At 31.2% G+C, this 16,706-nt stretch overlaps 2 protein-coding genes across 2 annotated transcripts; both read left to right on the top strand.

Moving 5' to 3' along the window:
• Window positions 1-306: 306 nt before the first annotated feature.
• On the top strand, window positions 307-1,172 carry LOC125067083 (shematrin-like protein 2). Its single transcript, XM_047675462.1, has 2 exons — window positions 307-324; window positions 810-1,172. Exons 1-2 carry the CDS (start codon window positions 307-309, stop codon window positions 1,170-1,172), a joined length of 381 nt encoding a protein of 126 aa, XP_047531418.1.
• Window positions 1,173-2,113: 941 nt separating this feature from the next.
• On the top strand, window positions 2,114-3,860 carry LOC125067082 (glycine-rich protein-like). The gene is made up of 3 exons (XM_047675461.1): window positions 2,114-2,131; window positions 2,645-2,732; window positions 3,583-3,860. Exons 1-3 carry the CDS (start codon window positions 2,114-2,116, stop codon window positions 3,858-3,860), a joined length of 384 nt encoding a protein of 127 aa, XP_047531417.1.
• The last annotated feature ends 12,846 nt before the right edge of the window (window positions 3,861-16,706 follow it).

Here is a 16,706-nt window from a genome sequence, read left to right as displayed (position 1 = left end):
AAATTATAGTTTCGAATTATTTTTCTAACCTATATTGTTAAGAGTAAATATTAGTAAATCGTCTACCCCAATTAAAACAAAACAGACATTAATGAGCATATAATTTACTAAAAATCAGATCATAGCAGTTATAATTATGCAAATGCAATAACGAACAATGAACTCGGATGGTACTAATGATTATGACGAATTATTGCAATATGCTCAAACGCATGCGATTCCTCTGAAAATTAAAGGAAATCGTCGAGTATATATATGGAAATATTCAGACAAATCGATACACTTCGTCTGAAGAAATCAAGCAAAATGAACACCTTCATCACTGTGAGTATTTTATTATTGATTTATTTATTTATGGTAAAGAATCCGTATTTGATTCATGTCTTGTGACTTTTATGCACAGAAAAAAAATATTATTGCGCTCAAAACTTTTTTAACTTAAAACCGTTTTGATTGTTCAGTGCAAAGCATAATGTGTTTTTGTCAATATTGTGCTCTATTCTCATTTCGAAAATTTATGTATATCTCTTGCAAGTTAATTAATTGATGTTTTGTTAAGAAATATGTAGTAGTCATAAAGTCATATTTGTACTTATAAATCTTAATATAAATTAAATATTATATGATATGGATAAACAAAAAATGTGTACATACGAGTATTATCCGTCTCATTTGAAAATAAAATAGGTAAATACATTCTGCACATCAGTTTTAATTTGGACGGATAATACATATATACATACATATAATAAGTGACGAAGTCATATTTGTTGTTGTTATTGTTATATTTAATTGCTAATAATTTTCAGTTGGCTTGTCTGGTGGCTGTCGCCGTGAGCGCACATGCATCTGGATTGGGTTATGGATACGGCGGCTATGGCGGTTATGGCGGCTTAGGCGGTTACGGAGGATACGGTGGATACGTATCCCGTATCTACAGCGCACCCATCATAGTCAAAGCTCCAATCCCTATTATAAAGAGCGTAGCTGTCGCTCCCATCATCAAGGCGCCAATCCTTAAAACCGTACCAGTAGCTAGCTACAGTCTCGGAGGCTACGGAGGCTACGGAGGCTATGGAGGCTACGGACTTTTGGGAGGTTATGGAGGTTACGGCCTAGGCTATGGCAAAAGCCTCGGTTATGGTTATGGTTATGGCTTAGGCAAGCACTAGGCGGATCAACTTCAATTTTCTCTTCGGACGAAGTACCAAAACAATGCAACGTAACTTCTTAATTGGTCAATGCACTAAATAAAGCATTCATATCTTTATTTTTTGTTTCATTCCATTTATCCTATATTCATTATCATTAAAGTAAAGTGATGAAAAGACAAATAAATTATTATTGATCACATAACATTATTAAATACATAACAGATACATGCAATAATTTCAGTTCATGTTAATCTTAAATAACAATATTAATGAAAGTAATAATTATTAAAATAAAATATAAAAAGTTTCATAACAAGAAAAATTACAAATATAACACAAATTAAAAATCCAAAACATTCTATATTTTAAGTTCATACTGACTGCTAATATAATACTAATGATAAATTACTTTTATTAGAACAATATCAATAAAGTTGAAAGAATATTCATATGAAAAAAGGAGCTAACATAACCTGCCCCTGTGGGCTCTCATACGTAGCTGAAACAGCGAGCAGAATCATAACTAAAAATAACTTATAACACAATTAATATCTCCAAAAGCGGAGGCAAATGATACAACCTGTCAACCTAGTAGTTTTCCCATTATAAACAATTACAATTTCCTTATATTATTGTATAATTATAGTTCCGTTCTATTTTTAAAATCAATATTATTAATAAATTAAATCATTAAAAAATTATTTGGTCGAATCAAAACACATAACAGACAATAATTTCATGATAGGCTTATAAATTATAAAAAATCAGATCAAAACATTTATAATTATACAAATGCAATATGAGCAACGAAAAAGGATGGTACTAATAATTATGACGAATATTGCAATATGGGCATATAACGCATGCGCGATTCCGCTGAAAATTAAAGGAAATCGTCGAGTATATATATGGAAATATTTGCACTAATCGACACACTTGGTCTGAAGAAATCAAGCAAAATGAACACATTCATCACTGTGAGTATTTTATTTATTTAATTATTTTTATGGAAAAGAATCCGAATTTGGTAATTCTTGTTCTATGTCTTTTTATGTAAAAAAAAGTATACATTTATAAGTTCTTTGTTTTGATTCCTCGAACTGCTGTTCATTGTTTTGATTATCAAGGATACTAGTGGTTTTTTTTAATTAAACTAAACTTAAATTCAAATTTGGAAAATTAATATAATTTCCATAAAACGATAATTAAATCATAAAGTATTATTCATAAACAAATAATTAATTCATATAATTGCTTAATTTCTTAGCCGTAATAAAAATTATCAATCTGAAGATTTAAAAAAAAAAACACTGTCACCTTATGCACAGATAAAAAATGTATACATACGAATATTGTCCGTCTGATTAGAAAATAAAACACATAAAATTTGCATTTCAATTTTAATTCGGACGGATAATATATACAAGTAATAAGTAACGTAGTCATATTTGTTCTATTTAACTGCGAATATTCTTTATTAATAATTTCAGTTAGCTTGTCTGGTGGCTGTCGCCGTGAGCGCACATGCATCTGGATTGGGAGGTTACGGCGGTTACGGAGGATACGGCGCTGGATACAGTAAGAAAAATATTTAATACTTTGCCAAATATCGTTTTTTATGTAATAGGTAAGCGGTCGTGCGAATAGGCCACTTGATGCCAATTAGTCAGCATCGCTCAGAGACGTGCTGTACGACATATTAACCATTCTTCACACCAACTTTGGTAATTAAGTTGTTATGTCCCTTTTGCCTGAAGTCATACTGGCTTACTAACCCGAAACAAAATATTAAGTATTCCTGTGTGGCGGTGGAACATCAGATGAGTAGGTGATTCCTGCCTTGACATGTTTGCACAAAGCCCTACCAAAAAGGGTGATATAGACAAAGTATAACGTTTGGTGCGACATTTTTTGCTATACACGTGATCGTATCATTTAAAAAAATATGATGGTGTCAACTCTGACTCAATTCTATTCGACGTAGCGAACATTCGATTAAATTTTGCAAATTGTACAAAGGCAACAGGCATTAAAAATCAAATTCAAAGCGCATTTTTCAACAATAAACAATAATTTATGTAAAACTATAACAGAGGAGTGTAAAGGAAGGGAAAATCAAATTCTTGCCTAATTGCCTTGCCTCAAAGGGCAACAGAATAAGCATATACACATTTCGAAGTTTTTACGAATGATATCTTACGCATTACTTGATGAATAAAAAGTGAAAATGACTTACGTTACGGAAAGGGATTGAAAGATTGAAAGATGTAATCAATAATGTTGACTTTGATGTTAGTCGGAGTCCGCAAAACAGGGACGATCGTTGTAGATTTGCTTTTTTCATTCATTTAAATTATTTTTTGTTTATGTACAATAAATCTATCTTTTCTTAATAGCATAAGTATAACTAAATGTGTTTTTTTTCTAGGTATCGCCCCTGTCTACAGTGCACCTATCTTGGCCCCAGCAATTTCCACCGCTAATGTATACAAAGCCGCTCCAATTCCTATTATAAAGAGCGTAGCAGTCGCTCCTATCATCAGCGCGCCAATCATTAAAACCGTGCCAATAGCTAGCTACAGTCTCGGAGGACTCGAAGGCTACGGACTTGGAGGCTACGGACTCTTGGGAGGCTATGGAGGTTACGGTCTAGGCTATGGCAAAGGTCTCGGTTATGGTTATGGACTCGGCTTAGGCAAACACTAGGCGGATCAACTTCAATTTTCTCTTCGGACGAAGTACCTGAACAACGTAACATAACTTCCTTAATTGGTCAATGCACTGAATAAAGCATTCACATCTTCATTTCTTGTTTTATTTATTTAATTAATTGATAAAATAAAATAAAATTATTCATTACACAAATTAAACATTTGACAAATAAATTTTAAGTTAATTTTGACATAAATTAAATAACAAAGATAAAATATAACACAAATTAAAAACACCCAACACATTCTATATTTTCTGTAAATGTTGACTGCTGTATAATTTAGTTATATCAATAAACCTAAAATCATATTTATCATAAAAATAAATTTTATATATGACTAAAACATTAAATATTACACAAATTACCAAACATACGCAAAATTTTGTGTTAACATTGACCTCCAATAACAATGTTGTTAATTTCATATTAGGACAAAAAAATTAATTTACACAAAATAAATACCTGCGACGCACATGCAATATTATAAATATTTATTGACCTCGAATATCAACATATTTCATGGATTATTATTAGACCAAAATAAAATTAAAACAACAGTAACTATTAATAATCGTAATCTTTAATTATTTAGAAATATTAAAGATAAAATGGAATACATGATACAACAATTCATAATAATCTGAAATTTTGTACTGTCGTCTAAAACTTTACACGGAATTTAATTAATGAAATAAAACAAAAACTATTTTATTTAATAAATTATCTGTATCTGTAATTCTATATCTATACCAAGCCAATCTTCCAACTGTGTTGAAACTTTTATAATTGTTACGGGCATTTACTATATTAATAAACTATAATATAGAGCCGAGATGGCCCAGTGGTTAGAACGCACGCATCCGATGATCTCAGGTTCAAACCTAGGCAAGCACCACTGAATTTCATGTGCTTAATTTGAGTTCATGATTCATCTCGTGCTCGGCGGTGAAGGAAAACATCGTGAGGAAACCTGCATGTGTATAATTTCAACGAAATTCTGCTACTACCACTGTGTATTCCACCAACACGCATTGGAGCAGCGTGGTGGAATATGCTCCAAACCTTCTCCTCAATTTACAGGCTGCTAATATAATGTAACAATAACTATAATTTTTCTTTTACTATAATTTAATTGTAAAAAGAAAATAATAGTCTTATTTTAATAATACCGAACGAAACGAGCGTAGCGACAGCTGCTAGGCGATTCTGTAACACGCATTTTCGATTTCACAACTGGAATTTTTAATGAAAACTCTATTTGGTATTCAGCTGTGCAATTCTGGAAGAATCCACTTCGTATCTCACTTGTGAAATATTGACAACCGACTTGAGAGTTTCCTGTATATTTTATAATTATTATAGTCAATATCACATATCTCATTCTGATATTATTCGGTATTCAGTAGAGGCATTCTCTGAGAAAAATAGTACCTGAATTGACCTTCTTTTTTTAAATTGAAGGAATAATGGATTACTGCATACTGCCATGTAACAAATTACAAGTACCTATAGTATATACTAAATCTAAAAAGAAAGGACAAAATATGAAAAAAGCATTTAAAAGTGTATTATTATTATAAACCTAAATAAATAAACATTAATAATTTAATTTTTTATTTGAAAGAAGTGCAATAAATTGTTGAATGTTAGTTATAGTTAACCTACACTACTTAAAAAAAATCTATTAATATAACAATATATAATAAATATTTGATAACTATCAAGGTTACAGGTGATATTATATTTTTATTTTCTTTGTAATTTCTAACATAAAACTGAAATATACAATCGCTCCTTTAAAATTTGCTGCCTATAAATTACATTTTAATTATTAAATTATTCTATATACTAAATTCTATATGAAAAAAAAAGTCGAAAGTATATATATTTTTTTTATGATATCGGTAAGCGGACGAGCAAATGGGCCACCTGATGGTAAGTGGTCACCAGCGCCCATAGACAATGGCGTTGTAAGAAATATAAACCATTCCTTACATAACCAATGCGCCACCAACCTTGGGAACTAAGATGTTACGTCCCTTGTGCCTGTAGTTACACTGGCTCACTCAACCTTCAAACCGGAACACAACAATACTGAGTACTGCTACAAAAAAAATAAAAAAATAAATTTCGTTCAAAGTAAACTTAAATCCTAAGGACGAATTCCCCTTTTGACAAAAAAAAATCTTAAAACATTTTTGTACCAAATTGAATTCGAAGCCGCGGATCCATCTAGTGCTTCAATAAATTAATAATTATTAGGTATTCGTTGATTTTCATTATAATAGTGTTATTATTACTTTGCAAGCGTGTGCATTTGTTCGATCTTGACTTGACCTGTGAAATGGATTAAGACCAACATACAAACACACGCAGTAATATATAAAAGTACAAATAAAGAGCGCTGAAAGCGTATCAGGTGTATCTAGTAACATTCTGATGCCAAATGGAATTATGACCGTCTAAACGTCGGCGCCTTCACAAAGAATAAAATATTCAATAGACGTCATATATTTTGTTCCATTACTTATTTTATTTATTATTTTTGTAACAAATTTCTACCGAACTGTGGCTTATGTATGCGTAAGTCTGGAAAATATACAAATTTAACTGTCAGTCAGTTTCGTTTGATTACCAGAATAATATGGGATAACTTAAGTCTTGATTGAATTTCAGATATTTACAACACTTTTTCTGAGCATTAATAGCGTTACTTTATCAGTGGAGAAATTAGATCAACAGTAAGACTTATCACATCTAGGTTCATTAAAAATAGACCAGTGCTTTGCGTTCGAAATCTATAAAATATTTCCCAGGTTTTGCTTTACAAAAAAAAACTAATATACGAACACACTATGCTCAGTATTTACGATTTTTAGAATGATCCAACGTTTTTTCAATATGATAAGCCCAAATAATATAAATGCCTTCTTTTAGCTGACTTCGGCAATAAATACTGAACTTTTATCAAATCCATTTTTATTTTATTAAAACAATCTTCGAAATTCCTTGTGTCTGCGTATTGTCTGTCTGTCTGTGTATTATCAAGATTCAATACAAATAAAACAATAGAACCGCTTAAGTAAGTTTATATTGAATACACAAAATCGATACCACATCTGACAAATAATCTTTGGCGAGTCCATTACGCGGATGTGAACTGAAGATCGTGGAGGCGCTAATTGAAAAAGCAATTAAACCCGCCGGGAAACATCTCAGACCGGATCGATCATACCTTGATTAAATTTCAACTGAGAAATTTGCCATGTTACCGTTCCGAATGAATGAATTTTTAACTCTTTTTAAATGGAAAAGGATTTTAATTAACCACAAATTAAGGCTGAGAGTTCGTTCGCGCGGAGTTTTGACACGAATATACTCGTACCTTATACCTTTAAAGAGATGTTTTTTTAATAATATTTGAATAAATTCTATACTAGTAGATCTAACTTGTGTGTTGACTAAATATTGTTAAATTGATTTTGGTTTAAGCCAACAAACAAACTGACCGTCCAAAAATGACATTCCTGATGGTATGTAAGATGATTTTCGCGCAAATACATTGATAAGAGAGCATATAGGCTTTTTTATAGTAAATGCACTGCTAATCTTCCGATAGCAGAAGTTATAACCCTCGTGCGTGTTCTAACATTTACATTTACTTCATATGTATGGAATGTGATCTATGGAAACCAATCTAGATGGGTTTGCACATGGTACAAACCCATTACATAATTTATCGTAATATAATAAATGGATTATGGAGAAAAGTAGACGATACGAATCGCTCCCTACGAATCTGGATGAAACCATTCGCCACTAAATTGAATGAAATACATTTATCTAGTGTACGATGCACTCAACTCCTGCATATAATTTCCGTTATATGCAAAAATCCTTTTAGTTCTAAAAGAATGGTTTTTTTAATAGTGGAATTGAATACTTTATCAGTATACATATAAACCCACCTTATATATTTTCAGTTCACTTATTAGAAAATCTTTATGTTAAAGGAATTAACGTTAATTTTATTTTTAACTGAAATATAATTTTTAAACATTTTGTTCTTACATGGAATGTAAATAATGAGGTAGTTAATAATAATTTTATCATTTAAAGGACACACTTATCAGCACCGTAAGCCAGTTTTCAACATTTCACGAGTGAGTTGTGAAGTGATTTCCATGAGAGTAGCACTGAAATTATTTTTTTAAATATCTACGCATCGAATCGTTTTACAATATTAGACGGTACCGTAGATTAGGATATATGTATATTTACTTGGTGGTAGGCTTTTGTGCAAGCCCATGGGTCAGATGGGCTTGCACCTACCTAGGTACCACCCACGCATCAGATATTCTACCGCCAAAAAGCAGTACTCAGTATTGTTGTGTTCCGGTTTGAAGGTTGAGTGAGCACAAGGGACATAACATCTTAGTTCCTGAGGATGGTGGCGCATTCGTGATGTAAGGAGTGGTTAATATTTCTTACAGCGTCATTACCTTACCATCAAGTGGCCCATTTTGCTCATACGTCTACCGATTCAATAAAAAATATATAAATATAGATTGGCTTTATACTCCCCCCGTACTAGAAAAAGACGTACTAAGAATGTGTCGAATGATTCATTTATAAAATTTTATTTCTCTACATAATTATGTTTTCCCAACAAACGGACGCTGTATTGGCTGAATATAATTCAGGTCCATTGGTTGAACGACGTCATCTAATATTATAAAACGGCCAGACTGTTAATTGAATGGCTAATTAAGTTAGCCTGCGACACATAAATATCGGAAGATATATTCTTTATATATAAATATCGAAGTATGTATTAATAAAACGTAAACGTAACACATATACTTATCCAAAGCTCTAGACACTAAAGCTCTAGAAAATCATTTTTTACAGCTTTATAACGCTAGCCCGTGTTAGGAAAACTAGTTGGATTGTCACTATAAGCTTAATATTAAAATGTACACCCTGTATTTTTCTTAATTTACTCATATAACTAAAGTATTTAAAAAATAAACAATGAATTAATAAGCAACTATAAAGCATTGCCTGTATACATCGGCATAGATTTCCGTATGAGTGTTTGTGTAAAAATAGTCACTAAAAATAAACGAGGATTGTTTTTTTTTTGGGATAATAATGAGCGGTAAAATAAAAAAAAACGTTATTCAAATGTTATTACCGTAATGTTCGTTGTGAAATCATGTATTTTATCTTGCTTAAATATGCTATTAAGTGCAGCTGCGCCGGCTAAAAGCAAGTCAACTCGGATTTGTTTCTGTTGAAATTAAATACATTTAGTAGCTTTTTGTGTTAGCGGCAAATACGGTTAGCGAAGTTTTCAGTTCGTCGTCGGAAAATATGTTAGAGATTATTTATGAAAAAGAAACATTTATAGCAAATCTAATTCAAACGTATAATTTATTTATAACTTGTTTTGGCCCGTGGCTTTGCCTGGCTTTTTGTGTTAGGTGTAAAAAGTAGAGCCCTATAATCTATCTCTGTGCCAAAATTCATTCAAATGAATAAAAAATATCCATCCATCCACCCAAATTTACGTATTCATAAAATACTCGTAGTCGCCCGCAGCTTCGCTTGCGTTACAGTAATTGGTCTTAAGGTATTAGGCACAAAAGTAGCCTATGTCCTTCTTTGAAGTTCATGCTTGCTTTATACCAAGGTTCTTCAAATCCGGTTCAGTGATTTGGCCGTGAAAGAGCAACAGATAGACAAATAGACACAAACATATCTCCTTTTTATTATTTTTTGTACGTAAATTCAGACCTGATGACATCTTAGGAATTTCAGAAGTATCTGAAAATATGTGATGTACTAACAATTGTAAAACGATTAAAATAACCCCAATTATCTTAATACTTAGAAGGCGATTAACCGTTAGGGATTTAGATTTAATCAACTTACAATCTTATAAATAAAAAATATCTTTGTTTTTAGTATTCTCTACATGAATAAATAAGTGACTATAATTTTATACTTAGTAAATAACAAAAAACAAATCAAAGATTCCATCACAAATCAATATTAGTAAAAGCTTTCAACTGCTTAGTGTCTCAATCGTATTAACGAGGAGTTATATACTCATTTTATAAGACGACTATTTTTATTTTTTGATATAGGCGAACGTGTATTTGCGCAGCAATGTATCTAATACTTTACATCAGGTAAGGTACAAGGTATATAAATACAGGTAATACCTATAGATCTTACCTAATTGTAAATGGTAACCACCGGTCATAGACATTGGCGCGGTAAGAAATATTAAACATTCTTTACATTTCCAATGCATCAGCAATCTTGGGAACTGAATTGTTATGGCACTTGCGCCTGTAGGTAGACTGGCTCACTCACCGTTCAAACCGGCACAATACTAAGAATTACTGTTTGGCATTGGGTAATATCTGATGAGTAATTTCTACTTGCTCGGTACGTAATAATGTGCTAAATGGGCTTGTACAAAGTTCTACCACAGAGAAAACGACGAGAAATTTCTCCAAAAATGAATCTATCTCTATTAAGATACTATGGGAAAGAAAACAGTCGGACTGTTTTCAAAATAAGCTTGTTAACATAAATGCATAAAATTATAAGTTTTCTCACAATGTATAAAATGTTCTCTTTCACTTTTAATTTTCTTTTTATTAATCTTAATAAGCTCTAAAATATGAGTGAAGATATGCTAATTATATAAGCTGAAAACTTTTTATCTCAATGCCACCATTGTTTGTCTGAATCTAAGAAAATAGAGGAAGAGAAATGGCGTCGACTTGAGGTACTCATTATATATATATTCGTACTCATTCAAGGTATTGAAATAATTGGTTTTTTATTTTCACCTTCCAACTCAAATTGTGTCTTCATTGTCTACAATATTGTAGTTTCATTGAGTTTTATTAACTTTCGTGTAATAAGCAACAGCGTGCATTTTTTTATCATTTTTCTTTTAAAGAATAAATTGGCTTAATACATTTATTAAAAGTTATTTTTCTTTATTATTTTTCTATGAAATATTTTATATATTGCCATAACTACGAAACAATCTTATCTGAGATATAAATACAAACTTGCTTTTAAATCAACGACCAAGTGGAAAGGAAGCGTCGGAGATGATTATTCATTTGTTTTTCATAAATTATTACGTCACAAAATCATAGAAATCTGAGAACAAAAATAATAATGCAAAGGCATGATCTGTGTATCTTGTTGAGGTTGCTGTGGTCTTATCTGTGGACAATATTGTCCGTTTTTAATCGAATAGTTCACGAGTTACACGAGTTCCGAAATCAGGCTTCGGCAATATCAATAATTAGCGAAATCGCTACATTTTTCCTCGAATTTTAAGCATTTATACCAATTACTTCACATGTACTACCGTTTCTTACTCATTAAAAATTATGTTCCAATTTATAACTACAGAAATTCAAATTACACTGAATTTTTTTTTATTCATACGTGAACGATTTAAAAGTGACGTCATTCGTATGACATTAAAAAAAACATGTAGAAATATTTAGTTATGCTCTTCAGTTAAGTTCAATTTGCACATGCAACCTTTTCTATTGACGGTTACGACATACTATTTCTACTACGCTCTTTGTTCTGAGGTTTCTCTCAGCACTACTAAGAAAGTTAAGGCAAGGGTGTAGGGTGGCGGGCTAGGGGGTACGCTGCTAAGTGACAAAATGATAAGTGATGCAAAAATATATTACGTTGGAGGATGTTTTTTTGTATTTTATAGATAAGGTGGTAACGGCGCAAAAGTTGGATTGTATTATACATTTATTTTATACTAGCTGAACGTGCGACTTCACCGGCGTGTCTTTTTTTAAATACATTTATTACACAGGGTTGATCAGTAAAAGAAGCCTTTGTTCTTACCCAAAACTCAAACTATCTCCATATTACATTTTATCAAAATCGGTTCAGTGGTTTAAGTGTGAGTAATAATAAATGTAGGTGTATGCTATACAGCTATATACATATATTCATCATTTTAACTCATTATTAATTGACATTTAATTTAAATAAAATAAATAACTTGTTTATGGATTTTTTTATAATTGTCAACACACAAATTAAGACAATTGTACATCCAACGTCACAACAAAGTCACAGTAGTAAATATGAGTCGTACAAAATATTGCATTACATAGAAATAAAGGATAAATACTACTTGTGTTTGTATTGGTGTGTATGTGTGGGTTTGTAGCTTGACTAAATAGGCTATTTGACGTAGCAACGCTCTCGATATCAAGCTCCTATTACAAGTGTTTGACAATTAGACGGAAACGGATGGAAGATCTTGCATATAGCCGATGTATTATTATACAAGATGATTGGACACCGATCATCATACTATGGAAGTGACTAGGCCGTACTAGGTTATTGAAGATACCAGTAGTAAATATCTGACTAGTATTGTATATATCTTTATAAATAAATATTTGTGAAATAGCAAATTGAAAAACGATGTAATTTTATCAACAAATAAGCCAGAATGTTAAGATATCCTGTCGATTCGCAATAAATGCTATTTATAATTACTGTTGTACATGCTAGTTAATATATTGTGTCTAACGCAACCAAAAGGTTGTAAATGTTTTGTTAACCTTTCATTTTAATCACATGTGTATGTGGGTGTGTGTGTGTTTAAATAGGGAGAGAGATATGTATAAGTGAACCAAGATGTTATGTCCCTTGTGCATGTAGTAACACTGGCTCACTCACCCTTCAAACTGGACACAACTATTAATAATAAGTATTATAAGTATTGGTGTTTGGCGGTAGAATATATGATAAATGGGTGGTACTTACCCAGACAGACTTACCCAAAGACCTACCACCAAGTTATGTGTATATGTATTGAACCACAATTATGATATTCACACCAATCTAATTGGAAACGTCTCATTGCGCAATTATTACACAACCTTCTTATAAAATTAATTTTATATATAATATAGTATTAAATCAAGTCCATTTATTAATAATTTAAAATTAATACTAACTGTACATATATTACTTTTTTGATGACTAATTCTAATTTAATTATATATATTTTTTAATTTCTAATAAGATATAATAAATTTAAGTAAAAAGTTGTTTTCACTAAAATTATTATATGTGAATTTAATAAAAGGTCTTGTCTGCGTTAGGATAGCAGTAACTACTGAGTTTCTTACCGGTTCTTCTCGGTAGAATCTACATTCCGAACCGGTGGTAGCCTCACTTAATATAGCTTGTAAAATGACGATTCAAAATTTCTCGTAAAAGCCTACTTGAATAAAGTATATTTTGATTTGATTTTATCTTACTTTAAATTATACTTTAAAGATTTAAGTTGAAATTATTGTATCAAAAATGTAAAGTTTAATTGAAGTAAAGATTATTATTATATTCCTTTGCCTTCAAGTTGCCTGGAGAAGATCGCTATCTTAGCGATAAGTTTCGTTCTTCTGCCTCTTCTACGACGCTTGTATGTATTTCGTATCCGTCTTCTTTATCAGTATTCTTCTATGATGATGTTTCATCAGTGAACCGTAAAGAATGTTTGAATTGTGTAATTGTACACGCTGTTTCATACTAATGTTGAGTTTATTGGTGCAATAACAGCAATCATCACTCACAAGCGATTTCGAACGGTCAAATAAATAACTAAATTATTAATTTAATTATAGAAAATATTTTTGCGGTATTTTCAATAAGATTATTTTAAATATTGTAATTTAAATTGAATATTACTTTCTGACGCACGATCTGAGTTTTAGGTGAGTGATTTACCCTTTTGTACTTCTTAAATCATCTGCAGTTTTGGTTACGGTGACTCTTTAGTAAGGTACATAACCGTGTTACGAAAGCATTAACTTAAAAAAAAGGGTAACAGATATGTCACGCAAAAATATTATTTTCAAACCTGACAAGTATTACTGTATTTTCGTAAAATGAGTTTTGCAACTTTAATATAGAGATATTGTACCAAATCACACTTCTTTATATCTGTAACTACTGAGTTTTTGCAAGTATTTGAAGCCTGTGTTCTACTAGGCAAATTGCCTCATTTCCTGTTAAGGAAATACGGACCGTGTTTTATCCATTGGATCAAGTCTGTTCGTTCTTACGTTCCTGTCGGTTCTGCTCGGTAAAATCGATACTTACTTCAAACATGATATAATATTATAATACTTGTAAAACAACTTTGAGAAGCCAAGTAAAGTGATTTTTAATTCAATTTATTTAATACGTAATATTAATTTAAATAAACTTTTTGTCCTTTTTTTATAAAAAAGTTTTTTTTTTGTAAATTTATTTATCGCTAGAATAGTAGCAAAACAAATATATTCCCTGATCTATGTCTTGGACGATATTATTTTGAATTATGTATTCTCAATTACATTCTAAGCTCATAAATATTTAACATAAATTCAACATTAATTTATTTTTTAATATTAAAATTGAATTAACTGTTGAGGAGTTCCCACATCTAGAGTCAATCCTGTTTGAGTAGAATCGGGTCATGTTTAATATTAAAATGTACTGTTATCAAAACTGAACCAGCATGTAAAATTGTAATTGTGTAGTTATAAACAAACAAACTACCACATTTTAATAATATAAGCAGGCAGATGAGAATTTGTTTTAGTTTCTTCTACATATCTATAATTTCGGTATCAGATAATCACTGTTCGAAGTATTAACAAAACCCATTCATGGATTTCGAAGAAACATTCAAAATATATAAACAAATAGATTAACATAGAATTCAGAAATATATTTAAAAATTCTTTTAGTCGAGACACGGTTATAGTTTATGTATATATTTTGTATATATTAACCGCTAAAATGATTTCTATCCATCCGTAGTGTTAGATATCAAAAGAGCATTTTTACCCCAAACGGCGGATGAGGGTGTTAAGTGTCGAGCTCGAGAGCTCTTAGGGGATGAACCACCCCTTACATTTAATACCTAAACTTCAGTCTATTGTGTGCCCTTAAATAGATAGCGAGTGAAAATATTTAGACTAGAATCGACCTCTTACAGTTTAACGATAATTATATATTATTGACGCACACGTTAATAAAGTTAAGAATTTTACTCGCATTTTATCTTGGATTTTACATTAAATATTTTTCCTTCGCTTATGCTACGTAAATCGGAATATTTCAAAGATACTTGATGGTAGGGCTTCCTGCGAGCCCGTCTACTACACCACTCACTCACCATCACGTATTCTACCACCAAACAGTAATACTTAGTGTTATTGCGTTCCTATTTTAATGGTAAGTAAGCCAGAGTTCCTATTTTAATGGTAAGTAACTACAGCAACAAGGGATATAGCCTTAGTTATAATTTTAGTTCTCAAGGCTGGTGGCACATTGAGGCTGTTAGAGTTGTGAAATATTTTCTAACGTGCCTCTGTCTATGGGCGGTCGTGACCAGTTACCATCTGGTGGCCCATTTGCCAGTCAGCCTTTCTACATATTTTTTTGATAACGATAAAATTCAATAGTCATAATAATGATAATAATAATATTGTAATCTATACCTACATTTATAATACATGTATAGCTGAAGATTTTTTATATTTATTCGCGCTAATCTCAGGAACGATCGATCGGATTTCAATGATGATTTTTGTTTTACATAGAGGAAGGTTATATGCTATATTATATGCTAAGAAGTGGATCGCACATATTAACGTCATCCAATATGAAAGTTATTTGCAACATGTTCAATCGAAACTTAACGCGAGTGGAACCGCTGGACACAGCAAGTATTACATACAAAATTTCTACCCGCAGCTTTGACCGCGTGTGGCAGGGTTAGGTAGAGGCTTTAGTCCGTCTTGTACCCTGAAGCTTGAGTGTTTAAGATGTAAAAGTATAACAAACAAATAAACAAACTTTAGAATTTACAATATCAGTTAAGATGTAAGTATGTAATGTTTAGAAGAATCTAATATTTCTTATTAACTAGTTCGGTTCCATACACATTCTTTGTAGATAAATGCTTGAAATTGTTGGGAAGTATAATCTCATATTTATAGAGCGGACGCATGAAATATATCGCACATTCCTTAACATATAAGTATAACTTTAGTGAAGTCGGATTATTGAATAAAATACATGAAATTTACGCGTCAATAGTCTGGTTAAAGCGGGCGAGACTGCGAAGCACAGCTTGTTATATAGTAATTCTATATAAGTAATACCTTTTTCAAAATTCGCTTATTCTTCTGGTACAAATTTGATGTATACTGCATTCGTAGTTTATATTCTTCCAGATCGGAAAAAACTAACCATATTTAAATATTTAAATTGTTATTACTGAATACTTTTTGGTACTGATTGGTTGTATTGACTGCGACTGACGCGTGCGTAAACGTTTATAAGCTTTGTATCATGCCAAATATTTTTATAGATATACATGTATGTAACGTCTGCGTTTTTGGTCTTAATATTAGTGTTTGTATCGTGCGTTTCCTGATATGGTTTCCTAATAGTATCACAATTATCAAATACAATAAGTATACATACACATAAGTCTAAATTGTCGAATAAATCGTAAGTAGTAAAAACAACTTTTTATAAGTAGGATCTAAGATGTATGCGGTAGAATCTTTCGTGGATATGTAATCGAGATATACTTCATTCAAATAGTTCTGACAAGCACTTTTGAATCGTGATTTTAAATGTATTGACTGAATTTCTGAATTTAATTTTTTTCTTAGTCTAATAATTCAAATGGATGAATGTAATACTGTTATGAGTTCAATAGTGATAAATATTCGATGTTATTTAGATAATTA

Source organism: Vanessa atalanta, chromosome 10 (genome assembly GCF_905147765.1).
Source record: "Vanessa atalanta chromosome 10, ilVanAtal1.2, whole genome shotgun sequence".
Lineage (NCBI taxonomy): Eukaryota > Metazoa > Arthropoda > Insecta > Lepidoptera > Nymphalidae > Vanessa > Vanessa atalanta.
The sequence above is the reverse complement of the archived record's forward strand: the minus strand, read 5'-3'. Positions and strand labels throughout refer to the sequence as shown.

What these genes read in the sequence shown, in the direction of transcription:
- LOC125067082 (XM_047675461.1), top strand. An exon ending in AGGATACGGCGCTGGATACA is followed by an intron (nt 2,733 to 3,582) that starts GTAAGAAAAATA and finishes TTTTTTTTCTAG; the next exon opens with GTATCGCCCCTGTCTACAGT.